At 43.8% G+C, this 26,485-nt stretch overlaps 1 protein-coding gene across 1 annotated transcript in view; it reads left to right on the top strand.

Annotated features, from left to right (window-relative positions):
- The window catches only part of LOC124798899 (protein dead ringer-like), a 463,425-nt gene that overhangs the window by 181,406 nt on the left and 255,534 nt on the right, over positions 1 to 26,485 (top strand). The window contains exon 3 of the mRNA XM_047262431.1: positions 18,117 to 18,189. Within this exon, the coding sequence (XP_047118387.1) occupies positions 18,117 to 18,189 (73 nt within the window). The remainder of the gene's footprint in view (positions 1 to 18,116; positions 18,190 to 26,485) is intronic.

Raw genomic sequence — 26,485 nt, 5'->3', positions numbered from 1 at the left:
TATCAGTCCCCTAGACTTAGAATTACTTACACCTAACTAACCACACTGGACTCGCATTCGGGAGGGCGACGGTTCGATCCCGCGTCCGGCCATCCTGATTTAGGTTTTCCGTGATTTCCCTAAATCACTCCAGGCAAATGCCGGGATGGTTCCTCTGAAAGGGCACGGCCGACTTCCTTCCCCATCCTTCCCTAATCCGATGAGACCGATGACCTCGCTGTCTGGTCTCCTTCCCCAAAACAACCCAACCCTAACTAACGTAAGGACATGACACACATCCATACCCGCGGCAGGATTCGAACCTGCAACCATAGCAGCAGCGCGGTTGCGGACTGAAGCGCCTAGAACCGCTCGGCCACAGCGGCCGGCATACGGATCATGGGAATAAGATATATTAGGGCGCATGCAGAGCCATAAAGACATTTTTCTATTGCACAGTGAAACGTCCCCTTACAAAAATTAATGAATTACTGTGCTGATAATCCTCTTACGTTATTTGATTTTCAAACAGCTGAGCAAAACTGAACGTGCACAGACATTTCTCTCTTTACTTATTCAGATCATCAATAAACTGACCTACAATATTTTTAGCGCAACGCAATCTGACTTTCAATAATCCCTACAAAAGAATGGCCGTGACTGCCAATAACCTATACCTTTCACGAATCACTTACCTCACAAAAATCTTCGTTACTCGAACTACTGCAATACAACGAGCGCCACTACTGCCAGCTAAGTAAAAGATTCTAACTACTGAAGGCACTAACTACTGATAGGTATTGTCAGCAAATGAAAGATTTTGGTAAAGAACAAACAGTGTATTTAGCTTAATAATGTTCAAAAGTCGTCATATATATGTATCAGTTCATGATATCCAATAATACTAATTTACTGTTTCTAATGGACACACGTCCAGATCATCCGCTCTCAAAACTCCGCCCTCTCTCTCCCCACATCCAACACTGCTGGCGGCTCACCTCCAACTGCGCAACGCTACGCGCTGTTCACATCCAACTGCCCAACACTACAATGGCGAATTCCAACAATGCAAACCAGCCACAGACTGCACACAGCACAGCCAGTGATTTTCATACAGAGCGCTACGTGGCGTTACCAATATAAAAACCTAAACAGCCTACTTACAACAGTTCGCAAATACAGTGGGAAAGACATATGACATTGCAGTGCCTGTATTGTTCAGAAATGGTGTTATGAAACACGAAAAATGTATTCGCAGTCGCGAGTATGGACAACCATCAGCTGTATAGTGGGATGTTTGTACCGGACCGGGACTCGAACCCGTACTTGCCGTTTATCGCGAGCGGTCGACTTTCCTATAGGCTACTCAAAGACGCCTCCAGGCCAGACACAAACTCCTGTATATCGTCAGCCATGTTTCTATGAGTGAGAAACCATATTCCATTCCTATATTGTCGTTATGCCTGTAAACGAATATGCTCTGTGCAGCATTATTCTAAATGTTTCGTACGTGCGCTTGCTGTGATTCACAACACATCCTTTCGCAACTGGAAAGCATTTTCCGATGGCTAAATTTATTCACGTGCGAGAAAAATATTGCAGAGGAAAAAAATCTGATGAAGACACAGATTATGAAAGATTGCAGATGCTGTGAATAATATTCGATGAGAAATGTTTGCTTTTTTCTGAACATAACAAGGCGATACACGATATTCGCTGTCGCGTGTATCACGACGTCCCGGTAGCGGAGAGACTGATCGGTGTGCTGGAGCCGGTAGGCGCGTGTGCGGGGCAGCCCAGCCACGCCCCCCTTCAAGTGGTAGCCGCGTACCTTTACTCACCTCCTCAATTTATAAGACTCCCTTTAATTGCCTGAGATACAATCTATATAATTTTCCAGGCTTATGTGCCCAAATTGACTGTCACCAATTACATTATAGGGAGCGCTATCTCCGAGTGGCTATTAATTGAACACAGTTTTATCGTAGTGGGCGGATCGATCGCGTTCTCGTTAATTCCCTGCGCGCGCGCGTGTGTCTGTGACCCAGCACAGCATGGCACTCGATCCGTTAAACAGCGGGGCTGGTGGCAGTGGCTGTGCCAGGGCGTGGCTGCGGCCCGGCTCAGAGTGCGGGCGTAATGAGCGATAAGCATCTGGGAGCGGCGCGCGTAAGTTAGAACTACGGCGTTTAAATGGAGGACCGCGGGCCACACGCACCTACAGCGTCGCCGTCGCCGGCCGCCCTCACCTCCGCTCGCAGGCGCCAGGCCGCCGGCGCCTCGCAGGGCACGGCCGGTGCTCTCTTTGTCATTCTAATCGACCGATTGTCTACTCCCGGCGGACGTCTATTGACACCGGAGGCGCCCTCCTACATACAAGACGGCGAAACCGGCAGCGCCTCACACAATACCAGCAACTACTAATGCTGTGGCAGTGGACTTGGATTCGAGTCAAAGTAGCTACCGTACTTTGTCTTTATTGTGGGTATTCCTTGGAGTCGTCTTCCCATTTCTTCTTCGTTACCGCGTGTCCCTCCTAAGAGCCGTTAGGACCATTTTCTCTGGTCTTTCGGCAGATATTTGCAATCTCGTTCTTGCGTAACTGGATTAGCCCAAACAAACGCTGCTCATCGCGTCTTTCATAAGACGTTTGCGGCTTGTTTCCCGTTACAAACAAAACTGTGATAGCCTGTATCGATACCACCTCTTGGGCGTTAAGTTGGCAATGGAACTGGAAGTTTCCGTCGAACGCCGATAGCGGTCTCGCGCAATCCGGTGGACGCAGTGGGACGTGACTTCTGAAGCACGCCTCTAGTGCCTCTGGATTACGAGTTGCGCCAGCCGGGGTGGCCAAGCGGTTCTAGGCGCTGCAGTCTGGAACCGCGCAACCGCTACGGTCGAAGGTTCGAATCCTGTCTCGGCCATGGGTGTTTGTGATGTCCTTCGGTTAGTTAGGTTTAACTAGTTCTGCAGTTCTACGGGACTGATGACCTCAGAAGTTTAAGTCCCATAGCGCTAAGAGCCATTTTGATTACGAGCGCCCTCTGCCGCCGCAATGTATGACGGTCGGCCACTCGGCTCACTTGTGTAAGGAGCCATTTCTCTACACAGACACCGTCCTCTCGCGGCATCGACTCCATAGTTCGTGCTTAGGACAGCGAGTCTCATCATAAAATGTTCAAATGTTTGTGAATTACTAAGGGTCCAAACTGATGAGGTCATCGGTTCCTAGACTTAGACACTACTTAAACTGCCTTATGCTAAGAACACACACACACACACACACACACACACACACACACACACACACACATCCGCACAGAGTTAGAACTCGAGTCTCCGGCGGGAGAGGCTGCGCAATCCGTGACATGGCGCCTCAAACCGCGTGGCTCATCATAGGGGATACTGTGTGAGCTGAACTCGATTTCTTGTAACACTATTTGTACCGAATCTTCTTAAGTTTGGAGAAATACAAGTTAAGGAAATCATCTTTTTGCAGTGTCACTTGTTCACTGATCGTTTCTGCTCCTGTCATGCTTTCCTACGATGACAGCTGCCGCAACAATCTGTAGCCCACCTCTCCTTACCATTGTGTACGAAGTTGTACACAATTAAAATTATTTATGAAGTAGTGCAGGTGGTAATTTCCTACGGGAACAAACTTCAAATTGGAATTTCACGTGCCGGCCGAAGTGGCCGTGCGGTTAAAGGCGCTGCAGTCTGGAACCGCAAGACCGCTACGGTCGCAGGTTCGAATCCTGCCTCGGGCATGGACGTTTGTGATGTCCTTAGGTTAGTTAGGTTTAAGTAGTTCTAAGTTCTAGGGGACTAATGACCTCAGCAGTTGAGCCCCTTAGTGCTCAGAGCCATTTGAACCATTTTTTTGAATTTCACGTGTGTGTCCGATAAGTGGTGCCAAATTAGATTAGTTCAATAATTTTTGTCGGTATATATATATATTAGCGTGAACATTAAGAAATGAAGAATAACCAGCACTTCAGCGCGTAATTTAGAACTACGGCGTTTAAATACTGCTTGCCGGTAGCAGTCAGCACGCGCCAGGGCGATGCTGTCTGACGCTGGAGCACTGGTTATTCTTCGCTTTTTACCTTCCCTATTACTAAACATCGATAAAACGCATGTCACTAAATTGAGACGGCTCAATTGAATGACCACTCAAAATTCCGCTTTAAGACTCATTTTGTTTTTAACGGGAACATAAACAAAGACTTTCCATCGACACTGACGAGATGAGCACTATTCCGGATGCCTCTCCTAAGAGTCGTCAGATATTTACAATTTCGTTTCTGTATTGTGTAGCTTGCGTCATCCCAAGCAATTAACTGATCGTCATGTCTTTCATGCGACGCCTGGTGCCAAGAGAAAGTGTCGGTCTTTTTCCGGTTACGCGACTGATGACCTCAGAAGTTAAGTCGCATAGTGCTCAGCCATTTTTTTCCGGTTACAAACAAAATTATTTTAAATCAGAATTTTACGTTCTCTTTCGACAGTGCGGCCACTGTGTAGTCTAGTGCGATATTTATTTTATCTACATGTATTAACAGAGGCGGTAAAACACCAAGAATAAATAGCAATCCAACAGCGACTCGGTAGCGCTGCATGCTTGGCGATAGCAGTCAGCGCGGGTCAGGGCAGTGCTGTCGCTACTGGCAATTCTTAGAATTTTACTATCCCTCCTAATACACATCGACAAAACAAATATCGCACTAGTGTAAACAGAGACAGCTCTATCGAATGTGCACGTAAAATTCCGCATTGAAAATCATTTTGTTTGTAAGACTAACAAGCTGACGATTCCTCTCGATACTGGGCGTTGCATTGGAGACTTGATGAGCAGTATTTTTTTGGGCTGACGCCAGCTACACAATACAAAAACGACTTTGGAAAAATCTATTGAAACACGAGAGAAAATGCGCGTGATGATTCTTGGGAGAGACGCGCTTTATGGTTCAAATGGTTCAAATGGCTCTGAGCACTATGGGACTCAACTGCTGAGGTCATTAGTCCCCTAGAACTTAGAACTAGTTAAACCTAACTAACCTAAGGACATCACAAACATCCATGCCCGAGGCAGGATCCGAACCTGCGACCGTAGCGGTCTTGCGGTTCCAGACTGCAGCGCCTTTAACCGCACGGCCACTTCGGCCGGCAGACGCGCTTTATACTAACTCACAAAAAAGTGAAGTACCCGAATGTCAATGTAACTTCGTACACACACGCACCGCGGTGATATATTTAAATGATTACAGTTCTAATTCACTGTAACAGGCACATCGTCCACCAGAGGGCATCAGCGTTGTTCATGTTTAATGTTATCACCAGGCCTGGTAGGGTATATGTGCAATACCCAGATGAGTGGGGCATTCGGATGTGACGCTGGCCTGATGCTGGACTGCGTGGTAACGTAAGGGCAGGTACATTCGTCGTCAACGTTCTGGTCGATCACGTCTGGCCACCACTGTGGAGCGTCGCCGTTCGTGCATCACGTTTTTGAGTGCCGTGTGAGAACAGGTAATGGACTCACTGCAACATTCTGCTTTATCCCGCAGCTCTGTCCGCGATATAATATGTTTCAGATGAGCTCGGACATGAACACCGTCCATGTGCCGCTACCCAAGCTAACAACGACGTGTCAAAACAGTTGTTGGCGAGATTGGCGAGCTTAGCTCAGGAGAGAATACAACGGCATTATGACACCTTTCCGAGCTGAATGTGAGTGCATGCCTCTAGGCCAGGCGAGGTTCAAAGTCATACTGAAAAGTGGAATCACACTGGCAAGTCTCTGTAAATTTGACCGTATTTTACAAATCACTTGAGGTACCGTCTCGACCCGGCCCCCCCTCTTCTGGGTGCTTCCCCATTTTTTGGCTGCAGTGTTTGTGTTGAGATTACACGAAAATCAATGCTCTTGTTACAACCAATGTAACGACCCATGCTGATGGGTACATGAAGACAGTGGTTAAAAACCGATGAGATTTTGTCCGAATGAAGTGGTGGTGACTGTCGCGTGGTTGCTGCTGCTATCCTTATATAGCCTGGTATATAATGACTACTTAACGCGGATGGTAGCCAGAGAGGATTTTATGATAATACATGGCTGTGAAATCATAGATTCGTATATATAGAACAGAATAGTCCCATACTCTGGGAATGGGTGCAGGAGGAGCATATGCAGGAATCCTGCACAGCCACTGGTGGCAACATCCTATTGAAGATGGTTTACCGTCAACTTCCTCTTACCTGTTATGAAGCTTCGAATATGGGTGACTGTGGTGAGTGCTTGTACAGTGTAAGTTTACGTTTATGTTGCTATGGATGAAGGGAAGGGAGAGGATGGAGCCCGGTGCTGCCTCTCGAAAAGCGCCAAGGCGACGGCCGAGCTTAACGTCCTCATCTGAGGGACTGATCACCGTCAACAGTGTCACGTGTCCCCACTTCGCGAGACACTGAAGAGTGGTTTGGAATTTAATCCACGACATTGGTGCAAAGACTGGTGATCAGAAACGTTTACGCCAGCACCTCTCCTCTCCTTTCCCGGCCCGCCAAATACTGGCAGCGAAAAATTACATTCACCACCAGGATTCGAACCGGCTTACCTCCGAGTCGAGTGCCGCCGCACAGGCGTACATTAGCGACCTCGTCATTCGTGCATATACACTCCGATATTTGTACTTTACTTTCTGACTGTGGATAGTTACAACGTAGGTAACTGTTTGAACATAAACACGTGCGAAGCTAGACAGCATTAACTCAAATATGAAGCTACTCAGAAGCAAATTAAAGTAATGGTAACAAAAACATGTATTTTGTTTATATTTCTGGTGAATGCTCTAAAAGACAGACCTTTTTAGACGCAGCATATATGTAGGAAAAAGAGCAGGAAATTTGTATCATAGCAAGTTGTATGGTCTCCTCTGGCTCACTCTCCCCCCCCCCCCCCCCCCTTACCGTTCAGACGCGCCCCTTGTTTACAGCGTGTAGGTGCGCGCTCCTTTTCTTCAGAAGAACACGCCGCGCTCCCTGAGTAGTCTGTAGTCTCTCGGCTACCCTCCGCCGTTCTCGTTCCAATTTTTTGTCGCTCTCCGCCATATGGAGCCGGCGAGGTGATCCATCACGGCAGGGCCGGCGCCCCGCCCCCGCGGCCAAATAAAGTTTTCTCGGATTTTTGGTTAATGGGTCGCGATTAATTCTGGCCGGCGATCGCCGTTAGCGTCCGGCCGCAGCTGGCCAGGTTCCCTCCGCTGTTCTTTGCTGTGCCGCGCGTGTGCGAAGAAGTGCGCGGAGCGTCTACCTCTGCGCCCGCGGCTGAGTGATTGCTCTCCTTGGGTTTTACAGCTCCATCGCCCGCCTTAATAACGCCCACAACTTCCGCGCGAGACGCAGACAGACCCCACCTGACACACTTCTGCGCAGCTGCTCATTCGCCGCCGCCTCTGAGCGCCGTGAATTCAGATGCCTCTGACACGGCGAGCAGTTGTGGCGGATTTCCTGCCCGTCAGACAGAGACATTGCTCGTAGTCAGAAGTTTGTTGAGCCAGAACAAGAGCGACACTGAAATAGTGGGTGAACCTTTCTCCACTTGTGATGTATACATACACTGCTCTGTCATTCGTGTGGCTATATTAATACTTAGCAGTTCCTTGCTACTGTAGATTTTTATTCGACGCGAAACTTGGTTCGTCGGACACCGGCTAAAGAGGGTACCTAAGATAATTTTGTGCTACAATGTTAGTTTTTGTATTTAATTTTGTTTGATAATTGATGCTGAGCTCTCCGTTTTCTTTCGTTGTTAATACGTTTTATTACATTCCTGTTCGTCTTCCTTAACATTATTGCAGCCTGACTTTCAGGTTGCCGTCGATTAAGTGAATACTGGAATGAATATCAGCTTCTGACAAATAGCCATAATTTTGTGCGCAGTGTTGTTTTCCAACAGACTTCTGCGGCCCACGCCACTTGTTATCCCTTGCCATTCCTTTCATTTCAGAGTAGCACTTAACCCATAAATCTCAATTATTTGTTCTATAATTATATCGTTTTGTCGCTGAAAAATGTCAATGCGTGACCACAACACTAATGATGATATTCCTTTTCACCGTATTCACTCTTCAATGCGACACATTTTTCTCGAAAACGGACGACTCGGCAGAGAATTTGGTTGTTGAAGTGCGTTTTCGCTGTTCAGGAAAGTTCCACATCCAGATTATGTCTGCGTCATTCTGAAATGCTGGCCACGCAATGCTTTCTTTATTCGAGGAAATACGTTGGATACGATGCCAGGAGAAGACAAATTCGATAGCCCAAAGAAGCAGCCTACATGCCTCTGGCATGTGCAGAATGAGCTGGGGAATTATCGTGGAGCATAACCCTTGTAAAGTTTCCCGTAACTATGTGAGAGGTTACCACTTACAGTCTGTTAGTACCAGACCACGGCAGTCCCATAAACACTCATCACCACCTTGCCTCATAATGATTGATTGATTCTTCGCCTTTTTCGGCGGCGGTGAATCCACTGCTTGGTTTACTCCTTTGTCTGTGTCATGCTGATAGGCCCAGCTCTTGTTCGTGATGAAGAGGCGACCGAAGCAGTCGTTTGGATTAGCCTAATACACCTACAACTTATCCACTGCTGCCTCAGGTGGGAGGGCTTTTAAAATTACATTTACTTGCTTTTGGCAAATGACCATCTTCAGGGAGAAATTGGGCGTTGTATGAAATGTACATTATCTGTTTCACGGGAAACCTCGTTAGTGGGAAAAGTATATAATCACCTACAAAAGAAAACCATTTACACAACCAGGATTTTATAGAATCTTACGTGGGGAATGTGGGAATTTATGTGAAAGGTAACAGGTAATTGTTTCTCCATCAGAGAAGCAAGCGGGAATTTCGAATTCTCATTTAGTACACATCTTCATAATTACAATCATGACACTAGCAGCACTGGGGAATCTTTGGATGTACTGCATAAACTGGAGGAGGGTAGATTTTAGGGCGCTCTGGGGAAAACTGAATGTATCTTTAGGCTGGTTTTTGAAGGTGCTATAAATCTCAATGGAAAAGCTGACCACAGATATAAGAGTTTCCTACATTGTTTTAGGCATTTGCTGTAATGTGCTATAGGTACACACTTTTAGCTTTCAAAACCTCCGATTTGACGTACACTGGTCACTCAAGATTACGCTCTAATTCTGCATTAACATAAATGAGTAATGTTGTAACATGCACCAATATTTTTTTAAGACGTGTCACTTTTTCCGTGCTACCATACCTCCCCTTTTCAATTGAATTTCTGAGAAGGTGATATTTCAATCACTTCAAGTTTCGTTCAAATATTTACACAAAATTTTAAAATTTTGCAAATACAAATTTTTAAAATCCCTTACACTGTTTGAGAAACAATTCACAGCAATGTTTCGTTATTCAATAGACGAGTTAAAATGCTCAATTTACACATAAATCATGAAAGCACAGTAAGAGAGATTGTTTGTCATAGTTTAACTGTTTAGAAGTTGCTTAAGAATAACTTGCTTGTTCTGATAAGATTGAATACCGATCTACATTGAGGACTAACAGAAATATGACAGCCATTAATCACAGACAAACAGCGTTGTACGTGAGTCTCCAAATTAAATTTCTATAACAAAGAGTTTCCGCAAAACAGAATTACATGTAACAAAATGTGCTCACCATCTTCTTTCTATGCCGATCCTTAGCTGTGTAGTAAATTCTGGAAATTCATCATCTACAAACCAAGGCATCAGAAATGGGAAACGTTGACTCTGAAGAAACGGGTCCGTGACCACGACGACCGAGGGAAGCGGTAATTCTTCAAATATCGTAAGCCTAGTTTTCATAATTAAGGAATAACATTAGGAATCGGACGTCAGTCCTCGACGAACAAACACTGAGAGGTGGAGACAGAGAGAGAGAGAGAGAGAGAGAGAGAGAGAGAGAGAGAGAATTGTACGGTTAAATCCCATCGGTGAGTGGCTACGCTGAGTCTGGTGGGACGCCAGCGAGCCTGTCGCTATGACACAAAATACAGAGAAGTTTAATGAGGGCCAGGGATGGATACCACCACCACATGCATAATGATTCTATGTGCCTAGAATTTATTTCCAGACTACCCTGGGTGTCGTAATATGACATTTTGTATGAATGTGAAACTTAACAGACTGCAGATTTATTGTACATGCAATTATTCTGCTAATACATTTTTGTTGGAGTGTTATTTCCCAAGACCAGGAAGGGTTTGTGCGAGATAAACGAAAGTTAGCAGGCGTGTTTCAAGATCTCAAAGACAATTGTTCAAATGTCATGCCAATCGCTTAACACTGGCGCCAGTAGTGGCATTTTGAGGATGCAAATCAGGTTTGCTTTAAATACGCACTGCAGCAGTCGTGGGAGTAACTTACCTTCGAGACTGGACGTGGTCAGTTGATGTTAGTCAAAAATACCTTTAAGGTGGTGCCACTGTCAACACCTCACTGAGCTTGAACCAGGTCGTCTAGTGGGCCTACAATAAGCTGGCTACTTCTTCCGCGGTATTGTAGACAGTCTTGGCAGTAATATAGACACTGTGCATGATTGCTGGCAGCGGCGGTCGCGACAAGACACGCAACAAGACCGGGTTCCGGACAGCCACTTGACACTACTGGTAGGAAAGACCGTGTTCGGCGTATGGTTCTGGCGCACCGTACCGCATCTGTCAGCAGCAATTCGAGCAGCAGTCGGCACCACAGCGACACAATTACAAACCAGTTACTTCAAGGACAGCTCTGAGCCAGACACCCTGTACTCGTATTGTGCGTTCCACTGACCCCAAACCACCGCCCTTTTCCGATTTCTTCAGTGGAGTCAAGCGAGAGCTCTTTGGTGGGCGGATTGGAGATCTGTCGTATTTTCCGATGAAAGCTAATTCTGCCTCGGTGCCAGTGATGGATGTATGTTTATTATAAGGAGGTCAGGTGAGCGCCTGCAACCGACCTGTCTGCAGTGTTAAGACACACTGGAGTTAGCCCAGGAGTTGTGGTCTGGGTTGCGATTTCGTACAACACCAGGAGCGCTCTTGTGGTCATCCCAAACATCCTGACTGCAAATCTATACCTCAGCCTGGTGATTCCACCTGTCGTGCTGGCATTCACCAACAGAATTCGGGAGGGGGTGTTTTACAACAGCACAACGCTCGCCCACGTAACGCTGTTGTACCGCAGCATTATCTACAGAGTGTCGACATGTTGCCTTTGCCTGAACGATCACCAGGTCTGTCCAATAGCGCTCATATGAGACATCGTCGGTTGACAACTCTAATGTCATCCACAGCGAGCTTTAACTGTCACTGTATTTACCGACAAAGCGCAAGAGGGTGCAGAGCTGCATCCCACAGACTTAAATCCGACACCAGTACGACACAATGCATACCCGTTTGCATGCTTGCATTCAGTTCAAATGGTTCAAATGGCTCTGAGCACTATGGGACTTAACTTCTGAGGTCATCAGTCCCCTAGACTTAGAACTACTTAAACCTAACTAACCTAAGGACATCACACACGTCCATGCCCGAGGTAGGATTCGAACGTGCGACCGTAGCAGCAGCGCGGTTCCGGACTGAAGTGCGTAGAACCGCTCGGCCACAACGGCCGGCCCTTGCGTTCAGTGTTCTGGCGGTTATACCGGTTATTAATGTAGCAGCATTTCACATTTGCAGTGGTAGTCGGCACTTGGATGGGTGACCATCCAGGCCGCCATGCGCTGTTGCCATTTTTTCGGGGTGCACTCAGCCTCGTGATACCAATTGAGGAGCTACTCGACCGATTAGTAACGGCTTCGGTCAAGAATACCATCTTAACGACCGGTAGAGCGGTGTGCTGACCCCACGCGCCTCCTATCCGCATCCTCCACTGAGGATGACACGGTGGTCGGATGGTCCCGGTAGGCCACTCGTGGCCTGAAGACGGAGTGCTTTTTTATCTCGAGCTTACGTTAACCTGTGGTCCTGCAGTGTTATCTAAATGTTACCAAGATAAAGGTATTTCCGAAATTTAATTACCCGACACTGATTATAGCGGGTGATCAAAAAGTCAGTATACATTTGAAAACTTAATAAACGACGGAATAATGTGGATAGAGAGGTAAAAACTGACACACATGCTTGGAATGACATGGAGTTTTATTAGAATAACAAAAATAAGTTCACAAAGTGTCCGACAGATGGCGCTGGACAGCAAAACGTCAGTAACTGCCACCGTGACGGGTGAGAGGTAGGCCGATATGTTATAGAATCGTATCATCCCGAGCCTGGCTGATAAACACCTGCTGGAACGTACGATGTTAATGCAGGATGGCGCTCCACACCATATTGCTAGTTTGGTGATGATCGTGTGCTCAGCCGCCACTCTCGTCATGCTTTGCCTCCCAGGTCCCCAGACCTCAGTCCGTGCGATTATTGGCTTTGGGGTTACCTGAAGTCGCAAGTGTATCGTGATCGACCGACATCTCTAGGGATGCTGAAAGACAACATCCGACGCCAATGCCTCACCATAACTCCGGACATGCTTTACAGTGCTGTTCACAACATTATTCCTCAACTACAGCTATTGTTGAAGCATGATTGTGGACATATTGAGCATTTCCTGTAAAGAACATCATCTTTGCTTTGTCTTACTTTGTTATGCTAATTATTGCTATTCTGATCAGATGAAGCGCCATCTGTTGGACATCTTTTGAACTTTTGTATTTTTTTGGTTCTAATGAAACCCCATGCATTCCAAGCATGTGTGTCAATTTGTACCTCTCCATCTACATTATACCGTGATTTATTCAGTTTTCAAATTTATACTAACTTTTTGATCACCCGGTATATTGGTGCTGGGATTTTTTTTTTTTTTTTTCAAGTCAGTGTACGTTTTCAAATATTTGACAGTGACAGGCGGAAACTGCAGTAGCACAACAAAAATAGTTGCGGCCGGGAGTCGAAAATGACGTCATTTAAAAAGACGTGATATGATTTTATAGCACTGCGTGCCGACCCGCTTGCCACAGAGTCGGCCTGCTCGCGGGTGGTTCGAAGTGACTTCACATAGCCGAGAGGGAGCGGCTTCACGCCCCGGCGGGTGTGCCACGGCAGCGTCAGCGCCCGCGTGCTAATCGCCCGTGCCTGCTCTGCCTCCCCCGCGCCACGCACCGCCTCCACGCCCGTATCGTGCCCGCCATGTCCGCGGCCTGCACATCAAACCGTGAAGTCTCGCCCCGCCGTGGAATTGCGCACTCATTACGGCACGCTCGGTGCGAGCGCAGTAGAACACGCTCTCTGATGTGCGGTTCCGCACCGGCCCTCACAGGTGATAGAGGGCGACCCCGGCCGCCTTTCTGTCCGCTGCACTGGCGGCGCGGCGCAGCGGGCGGCGCAAAAATCGGATCAGCTTTCATGTCCGTGGCGGGTGGGCACCGCTGCGTGTCTGTGTGTCGGTGGTTGTGCGTCTGTCTGTGGAAGGGGAAAAGGGAGATGGAAAGGGGGTGGAGAGTGTCAGCAGGTGGGGGAGAGGTGGCGGGGGGACGGAATATCTTTGTGTGGAAGAGAGAATAAAATTGATATGCAAAACCTGACAGAAATATTTTGTGTTCGTGGTGTTAAACAGTTTTTAAAAAATTGAGGAACTGTGTCTTGTAACAAACAGCCGTACTTCTTTTTAGTGGATTGGTGCACGAGATGGTAGCATTTCTGTATCGCATGTTGGTATTCCGGTTCTGCTGTGTGGGGTTGATCTGTTATTCTGCTCAACGGATTAATCTGAGATGTATCCTTTACTCTGTGGCTCCTGCAAGATGCAATTTCCACCCCCACACTACTACAGAAGTCAGACAGACGCTCCTAACGTTCGAAAGAGAAATGCCTGAAAAACTTTCAGCAATAAATATCTTCTGGAGTCGTCCGCTGTAAGGAAATGACACAAAAATTCACAAAATTTCTTACGTAACTAGTGGGATACTTGGGTACTGGAGTAGTAATAGTTAGTGTAAGAAAAAGATGAAACTAACGAAAGTTATTATTTATTCTGCAAAAATTCTGATAAATCACAATGGCACTTTTAGTAATGAATTGAACAAGTTATATCCTGGTTCTTTTCGGAATGTGAAGTTATCTCTCAAGGATAGGATTCGCTAATGAAATTTCTATACAAAGTTTAAGATGGTTGTTGACTTGGCAGAATGGCTGAGAGGCACGCCTACTCAACTTGAATAATTATCCATTAAAATGTTGCTAGGTACGGTCGAGGCTGTCGCGTGTGAAATGCAATGAAGTGTACTGTTGCGGAGGAAATATGAGGCTCTCAATAGCTGTAGCGCACAATACCGTAAGCTGTGATGACAGCTGTCTGCGCCGCTCGCTGCTGACAAATGAGATAATTCTCGTTCTATCTGGATTGACCTTCGCCATTCAAACTCTCCCTATGCCTTGATGAAGTCAAGGATTCCTATTTGCCCCTAGTCTAACTATTGGCGTGGTACATCGGTCAGATAACCAGTCCACCACAATGCCACTCAAAATTCGCTCACAGGCGTTTAAATATAACTCTGTCTGTTCACACCGCACAATAAGTGTGTCAGCCAACACAGTGAACAACGCTTAATCGCAAGGACACAATATACAGTAGCACTTTGATTTGCTCTCGACAGAGGTCTCTCCCAGTGAAGTACTGAGGAGAGACTTTTTCCTCGCTCCAAGAGCGACAACAGAACAGCCTCTCCACGCCAGACGTGAAGGGGTATATCTTTAGGTCTCTTCCATTATTCCTTCAGCTCAAGGCGTCAGAAATATCATCTGCCAATCAGCATTGCTCTTCTAAAACGGGAGAATGACGTTTCGTTTAAAGCGACCAATCCAGAAACCTGTAGCATTGGCGTTTGCTGTCTCCCTGTGAAAATCTCTGAAACTGCGTGCTGTGTATAAAGAATGTGTAGGCTGGCCGCTCCCACACAATGTAGCGGAATTTGCTTTTAAGCCGAACACGGGGTTGTTCCCCCCTTTCACTCGGGCCCACGCTGTCCGCTACACAGGCGGTCATCAGCCGACATAGGCTGGGTCGTCCTCTGAAGGGACCGGCATCCCGTTGTGCAGTTCCTCTCCCAAGCTAAAAGCTTCTGTGACCGTCGTGTCTGGAATGTATGTGTGTACGCCACCCTCGAGTATTTCAACCACGGTGCGCTTACTTGTTAATTGCATATCATTTAAATGCATTCATGCAACATTGACTTTATCTTATCGAGTTTGGGTTCGAATGAAGCGTCTTGATGTGCGGAATATGATTGTGAGGGCGGAATATGTAAGCAATGAAGGTCAGGAGACGACGACGTCTTACACGGTTGCTAGGGGTTTACTTATCGATTGCAATTTATATGTAGTTAACTGTTGTTATTTGAGTTTACATATTGTCATCCAGATATAGTGACTGAGCCTGTGGACGCTAGAAAATGGAGTACCAAGCGGAGAAATCGGGATTTCCAACAATATTCTTCTGCTTGAGTTCGGTAGAGGGGTGATAGCAGCAGAGACAGCCGGAAACATTTGCGCCCTGTACAGTCATAATGCCATGGACAGAGCACCACAAGATAATGGTTTTTCCCGTTTTAAGGAGGATCCTTTTGACATTAGTGACTCTCCAAGTTCAGGAAGGCCTTCGGAGTTTGATGAAGATCGTTTAAACCCATTAATCCACAATGATCTACGCCAATGTAGTCGAACTGGTGAACTCGATAGATATTCGTACTCTGTGAAGCTTTGCACATGTCCAACAAGTCTACGTCTTGAACGCATTAGACACATGAACAGTCGCCCAAACATGCGCAGGGTCCTCAGTTTTTTTATGTGGATCGTACTGTCTCAAAGAAATGGAAAACGGCTCCAGTTCCCCACTTCTAACGTTTACGGTAGGTTTCCCACAGTTATAAACCAAGTGCTGAAACTGGACGTTCATTCGAAAGTATTCTCAACTGGAAGTATTCTGTGTTCTACTAGCAACTCTTATGGCACTTGGCTCAAAAGAACTGTTCTCTACCATCAGTCGGATCTCATTGAACCTGCTTGTAGTCGTCTGGATAGAGAACGACAAGTTCTTGAAAATGAAATAGATACAATCTCCTCGTAGACAACTGTTGTTCATTCACATAGTTTCAAAGCAAAATACCCCTTATGAAATAAAGACTTAAAAGACAATCGGCGGCTAGGCGTATAGACGACACACATTCAGCAAACACCAAGTTTTCAGATATGCCGATGCGTGTTATTCAAAATTAATTCTATCTAATTTATTTCCATCATATTTCATGTGGAGGTATTTTGGGTTGCACTTTCTTGTCTACATTTATTTCTCTGGCTCCAGAACGCAGTTTCTCTCTCTCTCTCTCTCTCTCTCTCTCTCTCTCTCTCTCTCTCTCTCTCTCTCTCTTTCTGGGTATGTGTGTGTGTGTGTGTGTGTGTGTGTGTGTGTGCGTGTGTGTGTGTGTGTGTGTGTCGCACAGTCTTCTCGTTGTTTTGTTCGTAGCTTGCTTTTATCTTTTTATGTCTGTCAATTTCAGAGAACAGTTCGCCCTGAAGCAGACGAGTGTCTGAAAGTGAAAGATCTCTCTCTGCAGACTTTCCCAGAAATTTAAAACTTAACTTCCATCTATTCGACGATTACTCATGTTTTGAGTCGATGAGAAATTTGTTAAGGATTTATATATGAGGCTTTTGCATTCCTTTTCTGGCTACGTTTTGGCTCAAGAAAGGAGCTTTGAGATAAAGATAGAAAATTGGCTTTGCAAGTGCATGTAAACCGCTAGAGCCGCATGACGTGAAGGTATTAAAATGCTGTCTTTCTGACATCTTAATGGTACCGTAACAAATGGGAAGTCCCACACTGAAATCAGCTGTCATGTCACTACCTCAGCAGTATCCTTTCGAACGAGCTCGGTGCGGGTTTTCCGAAGCAAGAAGCAGTGTTGTCATTTGCGGAAAACGGACAACAAATATAATAGCTGGTCTGAGTAGGTTTTGGCAAGTGTTCGTCAGTTTTCGGTAGCTGTCGATTTCAATATACTTCATTCACTAGAAACTGTAAAATCACTTTTACTTCGATAAACGGGTAAGCCCTTCTGTTGTTATTTTGAAATAAGGTACAACTGCATAAAACCTTTACTTTAAGATCTGAATCGGATTAAATGCTGAAAAAAAAAGATTTATAACCAGAACGAAATGCAGCAAGAGATTTTCTACGGCCTGCGGTTCAAGATGTTGAGAAAAGTGTCGGGTAGTGTAGGTTTTTAAATTAAAAATTCTGTTTTTTGATTCGCAGCCGGCCGGAGTGGCCGTGCGGTTCTAGGCGCTACAGTCTGGAACCGCGTGACCGCTACGGTCGCAGGTTCGAATCCTGCCTCGGGCATGGATGTGTGTGATGTCCTTAGGTTAGTTAGGTTTAAGTAGTCCTAAGTTCTAGGGGACTGATGACCACAGCAGTTAAGTCCCATAGTGCTCAGAGCCATTTGAATTTTTGTGATTCGCAAACAGTCGAAAGTAGAAGGTTGTAAAAACGGCTGGTTAAAAAACTTTTAACCTGTGGCCTACTGAACCTGACAAAACGTATTAATCTTGGGGGCTGACGTCTTTCTGTAAGACAGATCTGGAAGCTTCTTCATAAAGTTTTTGCAGAAATTTTAAAGTGCCAGTATATTTTCTCTGTTAAATCCGTGAGGCAACAATAAATTTTCTGCCAAATCGTAACCCAACTTTTCAAAATCAATGTAATCAAGTGGCATTAACCTGGAATCTTAAATCTCTCACGAGTGCTACAAGTATTTCTTCATAACGTTCTTCAAATGTTGATTTGAAAAACCCAATCTGCAGTATTATTATTGTCTGTTGATTTTCTACAATGATTTTGATCACCTTTGCACTGTAGTTCTAGGAACATTTAAACCATCGTCAGCAGCCTCTTCAGTCATTTCGCCTTCCAAAATGCTTTAAACCGCTAGCTCGAACAGCAAATTTCCATTCCCGCTGAGTTACAATGGTTAGCAAAAAAGCGCATAAGCTTCTTACGGAGCAGTTTTGTGAAATAATCTCTTTTATGTTGCAGTTGTACGAGATCAACAACGACCCTAGAAGAAAAGAGTTCCTAGATGATTTGTTCAGCTTCATGCAGAGGCGAGGTAGGTGACATCACTCATTTTCTGGAGTTCAATTCCTCATGAACGGCTACCGAACGCAGTGGCGCCATCACCTCTACACCGGACGTCAGCGGACGCGCTACCGGCTTGCCACTACCTGAATTATAGCGACGTTATCACGCCTATCGATTGCTGCTCGCGCGGACAATGGATCATTACTGTTGAATGTTCAGCAGCAGCAGATAGCATTCTGGTTGCCGCATCCTTCCGTTGCTATTCGGGTTTCTATTCAGCGCCATCATTGTTCATTCTCCTCATTTTTTTTATACCTCTCTGCTCTTTCCCCTGTGTAATTCGATTCTGGTGTCACAACACGGTATTGTACGCAGGGCAATCTCACAATGAGTTTCGGAGAGACATGACTTATTACGCCTATTGAGTTACATACCACGCTTCTATCAGTCACTGTATTACGCATCTCCACACTTTCTCTGAGGGGGGGGAACAAACAAACACTCTTCTACTGGTGGGCAGTTGAGCTTGTGGGTGGATTAATTCCTTTTTTTATTGTGCAAAGTCCGCCAGATCGTTAACAGGCTGACGTCAACAAGCAGCTGATTGAATCTCCGGCTGCAGGAATGATTGGTAAATGTTTACGTTAGCTTGCGAGGCCAATCACGTGAGGAGGCACATTTAGAGAGGAATCGTGCGCACTCAGGGGCTGTTTGCGCAACCTAATAAGTCAGCGTTCGTTGGAAATAATGTTGACATCGGCTATCCGGGCGGCGGCCGTGGGCAGTTGGTAATGTCTTGGGCAAACAGAAACCCGCCGAGCCGCGCCCGAGCGGAGCGAGCTGCCGCGGCACAGGTAGCTGCGCTGCCAGGGCACTTCCTGGCTCTCTACCAGTTACTTCGGCCGCTCCTTTCACTCCGCACCGACTAGTTATACGTCCGCGATTACTGCAGGAAAGCTTTTCGAAGAGTATTTTAGTTCATCTTTTGAGTATCTCTCAAAGTTAAATGATCACAGTTGTCATTAATCTAATTTTCTTTTTACATTATATTATCGTGAATCGTCTGTTTTCAACTGCCCTACTCTTTTTACTTCTTCTTGTCCGAAGAATTTAAATATTTTTAAATTTTGCCTCTCTCTTTGTTTCTTTCTTTCTTTCTTTCTTTCTTTCTTTCTTCCTTCCTTCCTTCCCGGTCATCTAGAGTGACCCTCTGTTCTCACCTGGGCCCACAGCATCGTATGTGCCACGTAAGGACACTATTACACTATCTTATGAGACCAAAGACGCTGCTGTCTTTGATTATATTGTTTATTACTCTAGGCTTATTTCAGCGCGATTGCAGTCTTCAGGTTATCTGTGAAAAATACATAGAATTATGGTTTGCTATGTATATCAGATATAGAGTCCATATGACATCTATGTCTCACAATCAGTTGCTGTCACACTATTGTATAAGCTTGCCCCTTTAATGCATACCAGGGATCATGTTACCAAGAAATTAAAAGTAACTACAGGAAACCATGCATTTAAGGAAACGTCATAAAATGTCACAAACGTCGCGCACCACAATACTATGTGGCATAACGATGCCATAAAAAGCACTAAGATTAAATTGCAGATGGGTGTAGAATCATATAAAAACGAATCACATAAGCAATTCAATACAGCTGACAAGAACAAAGAAATGACCTAGAGAATACCAAAGAAGCGAACGGCTTGTAACCATGCAACATCGCTGACTCAAGTGTCAACACAGCTGCCACAAGACGTCATTATGAAATAAACTTTCATAATTCAACAACTATAAAAATAACTGCTCCAACAAAAAAGTTTAACATGTACTACCTCGCCAACAGCATCAGAGGGGCAAACGTACACAATAGTGTGACAGCAAGTGATACATAGATTTCATATGGATATCAACACCACCTGATGTAGGTAGCAAAACGTAATTTTACCATACGTTACATTAATACTTAAAAATTTAAAATACTGTACCAAACTATGTACTTTTCACAGATAACCTGAAGATGGCAATCACGTATAAATATGCCTGTAGTAATAATCAGTATACTCAAACACAGCAGCGTTTTTGGTCTCATAACTCTGCATAATAGAACGACTCTGAATTCAGTTTCACAAAACGCAACTTTTATAAATTCTGATGGTGGACAGTATTCGTATTGGTGAAACCAGCAGCATACAACATCTCTAGAGGGGAGCGCTTCTTGTTATCGACTCCAGGAATTTCATAAAGAAAGAGACAAATGAACTGGATCCCGCCATTTGACGATGATCTCTTCATTTATTATGTATCCATTGTTTTTTTGCGCATCTAGTATTAGCTATCATTAACAGAAGACGCAATTATGACTTATGCTGCCTACTGGTGAGTTTTCATGCAATTTCGAAGAAAGTGTATTGTTGCAACACTATGATGGTAGTTACTACTGTGTTGTGTGTTGTCCTCGTGTGAAACTCGTGATATACAAGTATATTCTGTCATAAACTTCTGTACAAAATGTCTAGACAATGTGTAAATAGGCACAATATATTTCGTTGCGTATGCAGGGAATATACAGGGGAAAGCCAAAGGCATAATCTTACTCCTGCAGTTAAAAAGGCTTAGGAGTTGTATTTTGACTGCAGAGTTGGGGACCAAGATAAGCCTTTTGCTCCTCACATTTGTTGTGGTACATTGCAGGTAACCTGCGTAAGTAACTACAGTGTTCCCGAGCATAAGTACATTTCATAGCACCAATGGTGTGGCTAAAACAGAGGGATCCCGATACCGACTGCTATTCTTGCCTAAGTGTAAGGGTATTCTGCAAAACCAAAACATGCTATTCAATACTCAGACCTGCCCTCAGCCATGTGGCCAGTTCCTCGTGATGCTCCTCCACAATCAATATCATTTCATCGAATTACGCAGCCAGAACATAACGTCCTCAGTAGGGACTTGAATCTGATGCAATCACAATCTAAGTTACAGACTTCGCGATTCAAAGATGAACTTTGCTCACTCAGGGTACTAATGTGACTTCATGTAGGAACTCCAGAGTGTATATGAATCATTTTTCTCTTCCTCTGGCGAATTTGTGTGCTGCAGTGACACAAATGTTATGTTTGGAGGGCTATGACATGTTCACAGCCCTGAGGCAGAGAGACTCTTCGTTGATTTCTGGAAACTAACATTAAAGGCATTCCTCCTTCGTAATGGTAATAAATATCCATAAATTACAGTCAGATAATCGGTTAACAAGAAAGGGGCTTATGAAACTATGCGTGACTTGTTCTATTACTTGCACTGTGATATGTATAACTGGAAAATGTTTGCAGATCTGAAAGGCTATTGACCGGTATGCAAGAAGGTTACACGATGTGCTGCTGCTTTTTGTGCGAATTAGACAGACATAATAATAAAGAACATCACGTACGTAAAGGGTGACCTAAGCGAAATGCCTGCTGTCCAGTGATTGTGTTTTATGAGCCGTTAGTAAAATCAAGAGGTACATCTCCCACCCTCGCATACTGAAACGGGGTTAATAAGGATTTTTATAAAAGCGCTGGACAGAGAAGGGGAAACTTTCGCACACCTGAGACAAAGTCTCCTAATATCAGCGGCGCAAAGATTAAAGAGGGACTACTAATTGGCCACCAAATGCGACAGCTTATGCAAGATACAGATTTCAACAAGTGTACGCAGTTTCTTAGAAATCACAAATCTGATGACGATAAAGAGATTGTGAATAACATGATAAGATGTTTCCCACATGTGATTTGTCATATGTCATTGAATTTACATTTCCTTCATTACCATCGCGACTTTTTCCCTCAGAACTAGGGGGATACAAGTGATGAACACAGGGAATGTTTTCATTACGACTTTGTGGTAATCGAAAAGCGGTTTGTTGGAACCGTAGCGAGTTAGCAAAATATTGTTGGTCTTTAGAAACACTGCAGTACATGAATACAAAACAAAACTACCAAAATGTCGTTTCAAACAATCCTTGGGAGAAATATTTGTCTTTTCAAGGTTTCAAATTAATGTATTTTTCTTAAATAACAAAACTTCTACTTTTGGAAAATTGTATATGGTAGGAAGCTTTTATTTTCAAATCCTTATTCTCATAACCATGACAGCTTGGAAAGCAAAATTGTATCCAGAGGGCAGACAAAATTTTAAAATGCGTTGTATAGTAGTAATAGGGATGCCGCACTCTGTCGATATGGATTTACTGAAAAATGTGGCGATGTAAGTCAGTTGTACAATGAGGCACTCAACTTTCCACCGGCTTTTCTAGCGAAGAGCATTCGAAGAACAGTGTAGGTGAGGAGACAGTAATGGTGCTTTCTTTTGATTTTAACGGCGTTTTCTTTTGATTTCGTCTAGCTATTTTACTACAGACTTTGACTACAATTTCCCTTTCCGAGCGCAAGAGTGTCGAACATCCCATCGGCGAACCGATGCTGTGAATAGGAGTTAGCATTAATAGACATACCAACATCCACGCCGTACGAAAAGTTTTTGGCGACTCAAGAAGTAAGTAGAAAACGCTGTCCATTCTTCGGTTCAACAGTGCATTGGCTGTATTACTTAGCCCTTACTTTTTGAGGGACAGACAGTGCTCGAAGCCATAGACTTCGGTTGGTCGACGAAGTGAAGTACCACTGTGCTCCCCGAAATCTATATATATCACTACATAAAAGTTTCCTGCTGCGTTTTTCTGTTTGTAGGTGAAGGCTAATTATGTTACGATTTTCACTACACAGACTGATTCACGAGAAAAGTTTTTGTATATAACCTATTACCAGTTGACCGACCGTAAATACTTCTGTTAGTACACTGGAAGTATGAATTGAAAAACGCCTTCAGTCACAAATTTTCGTGTTTTATTAACTACACGATGCATTTCGGAGCCTGTGGTTCCAACCTCAGGTCTAAGTTGTCTTAATATATGATTTATTTTTGTTCTTGAATGAGATGAGGTGCATGTTCCTGTCATGAAAAGGTTTGATGTTACGTTATGAATTTCGCAAGTCAAATGCGAAAAATTGAGCGAAACTCTGAGTAAAATGAACAGTGTAAACTTACCACATAATCCAAAAACGGCGTTTTTAACTTCCGGTTCCTCCATCGTATTCATGCATATCACTTCGCTCGAAAGACACATTTGCATACACAGTTTTGTAAACACTTCACAGATGTTGTTGTACACGTATGATCAAAGATAAATTTATTCGTAGTGCCATAGAGTAAATATCTCTGGAGTGAGCATTGCTTTCTGCGCAAGTTGTAAACATTAAACCAGGATTGTCACGTGTTTTCGGGACTTGGCTGTCCGTGTGTGCGTTCTGCAGCGTTTGAAGTTTATAATATCAAGAGTTTTTGTTGTGTTTCACCGTTTGTTGATAGTGCAATAGCGAGGGTGAATTACTGTTGTTGCTACGGATGCAAAGAAAAATATGTGAAAGGAGGGATAGTAACTTTTCATGGGTACATAACATGTAGCTCTAATTACAGTTATATTATTAAGAGACACTGTATATGTTTAAAAATTTCGAGACGCCTTATAATTAAGGCTTGATTCTGTAGACCTATTTTTCTACGATTTTATGACTATATAACAGATATTACGGCTCGTACAAAAGCTTACAAACAATCGCTTCCTCTCGTAAATTTGCTAGTGGAACAGCAAAGGGAATGGTTAGTTGTTTCAGTAAATACTATCCTCCATGCATTTATCAGTGACTTGTCGATTATGTACATAGATTACTCAGTCTACTATTTATTTAATAAACTGGGAGCAAGTACTTAAAATGCGTTAAATAAATACCTCAAAGTGCCACCAATAAGAAAAATTGTGCTTTAGGTCGCAAAAACGAGAAAATAAATTCGCAGAAATACAAGAAAAAGGGACGAATTAGCAAGGATATAATCGCTAATGTGTGGCAAATTCGGTGTTTTTCGGACACTTGCAAAAGTACTAGTGTACTGTCAAGTCGTTTTGCAGGACTATCACTGCAAAAATGTACGTCAGGCTCTGTAATACTGTAAAGTGCCGTATCATACCGAAAACTACCAAAAATCGAGTGCATCTGAACTATGACACCTATCGCAAAGAAGCAGAATGCAGTATCACTTGCCCTTAAAAGTTACGTAGCTGGTTTATTCCCGGTATCAAATGGATACTATTAAAATGTCTGCGCAACATATATAAATAATCCACGACACGTACGAAAAGAATCCGTCTGTACTAGGGATGTAGTGACATTCTAAATATACAGGGCGCTATACGGACAAACACACGACGTCCCGAGATCACGTGACCAGGTCGGCAATGTATGTTGACAACACAAAATCTGTTCTGCGCATGTGAATGCTCACTCCAGAGATATTTACTCTATGCGTAGTGCCAGAGAGCTTATTATTAAACAACTGACGTATGCAGAAAATAACTTACAAACCATAGATAAGATAGACTGCGCATGACATCATTTCACTGAAACCAACATCTAAGTCACGTGACTAGGGGCACGAAGCCGAGCATATCATTACTCATTTAGAGTGCACAATTTATGACATCTTCGTTACAGATCAAAAGTTATGCTTTTTACTAGATACAGATATAAAGACCTTCACATATGCTCAGATTATAGAGTTGTTTTCTATACTACAGATTAGTAAAAGTGACGAAAATCTTATTTGCGTAAGTGAATTACTTTAAAATATTTGCTGAAGTATTTTCATAAGTTAAAAGTTCGTGTGAATGTTGGTCCTTGGATGTAAAACTTCGTGAATGACTAACATTTTGAGACATGTCGTTAATATCCAGCTCGCTACACCAGTATAGTCAACGTTTTGTAATATAATACGCTTCCTATCTTGATATCGTTTCGGTATCTGCACTGGAGTAAGCAAAAGTTAGAAAACATACGTGTTTATTTTGTGTAAATACCTGACATTATGCAGCAAAACGAATCTCCTTTCTTGCAGAAGTTTACTAAACCACTTCACACGTTTTCTTGTGGAATCATTAGAAAACTAATGCTGAGTTCGAAATTGTTACTTTGTCTTCCACTTCTGTGAAAGCCGCGCACTACAAGAATTCACAGTGAAAAAAAAGTGACGTGTTCACTAAAGAATAGTCATTCTGTCGCTTATTAGAACAACTGTCGATAAATTTCAACTTGACCACATGTAAAAACGATAACCACTGCTTTATTATCAGGAATTTCGGAGAAACTAGGTTAACTGCAGTGTAAGATTAGTACTACAGTTCGTTGAATTGTCAAAACCAATGCTTGATTTCAGTTATAAATGGAAGGAACTGTAACTGTCAGCTCCCCTTCACACAGTGCGCAATGACAGGAACTCGGCTTTCTGCCCCGACTCATGTGACTTACATGTTGGTTTCAAGGATTAACACGGCAGAGATAGGGACATGCGCGATCTATGTTATATACGGTCCATGGAATAACTTTAGAACAGGTCTTTAAAATTACTGAGGCTTGTGGAATCTGTCTGTTCCCTTAACATATATTCTGTTTTTTTTTATTATTATTATTCGATGGAGATACGTCTCTAGTTGTTCTAACAGATTTTCTTGACAGGTACACGCATTTCACCTCATTCAAGAGAAAAATACATCATGCGTTAAAACCGCTTACAGCTGAGTAGTTAATAAAATTCGAAAATCTGTGACTGAAGGCGGTTTTTAATTCATACTACCAATGTACTGAATGCAGTCTAGTTTGCAGCTGCAAAATATGAATAAAATTAAATTTACATTAGTGTTACCCGAACGAAACCGGGTCGCATCGCTGGTGCAACACAGTAGGGCTTGTCTGGTGTTCGTTTTGACCTAAGTACTACAGCATCGATGACTAATTCAACGGGAAGGAAATTTCTCTTCATGAGAAGTCGAAAAATTCCCTACATAAATTTATCAATGGATTCATTGAATCTATGGCACACAGTTTTGACCATACTCAGTATCGCACGAGAGAATTTTTGCAGTTACTGAGACACTCCGCTGGTGAAATCATCCTGCTCTGCTTTGAGTAGCTCAGATTTTTCTGAGTATCTAGAACATCACACACCAGCATACTATAGTATTGTCTACCTGCAGTTCTGTAATACGTGGATCGGATTGAATTGTAAGCTTATCTCGTGCGATATTATCCATAAAGACACTGTCTTCTGGTACGATTGAATATCGCAGATATTTTACAGTCAATATGGTGTATCCCGAAGAATGGCGGTAATCGCGTAACTGTTGTAGTCGAGAAACTTATGGTCAAATGTACGTTACACAATGCTA

This window comes from Schistocerca piceifrons, chromosome 5 (genome assembly GCF_021461385.2).
Source record: "Schistocerca piceifrons isolate TAMUIC-IGC-003096 chromosome 5, iqSchPice1.1, whole genome shotgun sequence".
In the NCBI taxonomy this organism is placed as follows: Eukaryota; Metazoa; Arthropoda; class Insecta; order Orthoptera; family Acrididae; genus Schistocerca; species Schistocerca piceifrons.
This window is presented reverse-complemented; position numbering and strand designations above follow the sequence as displayed.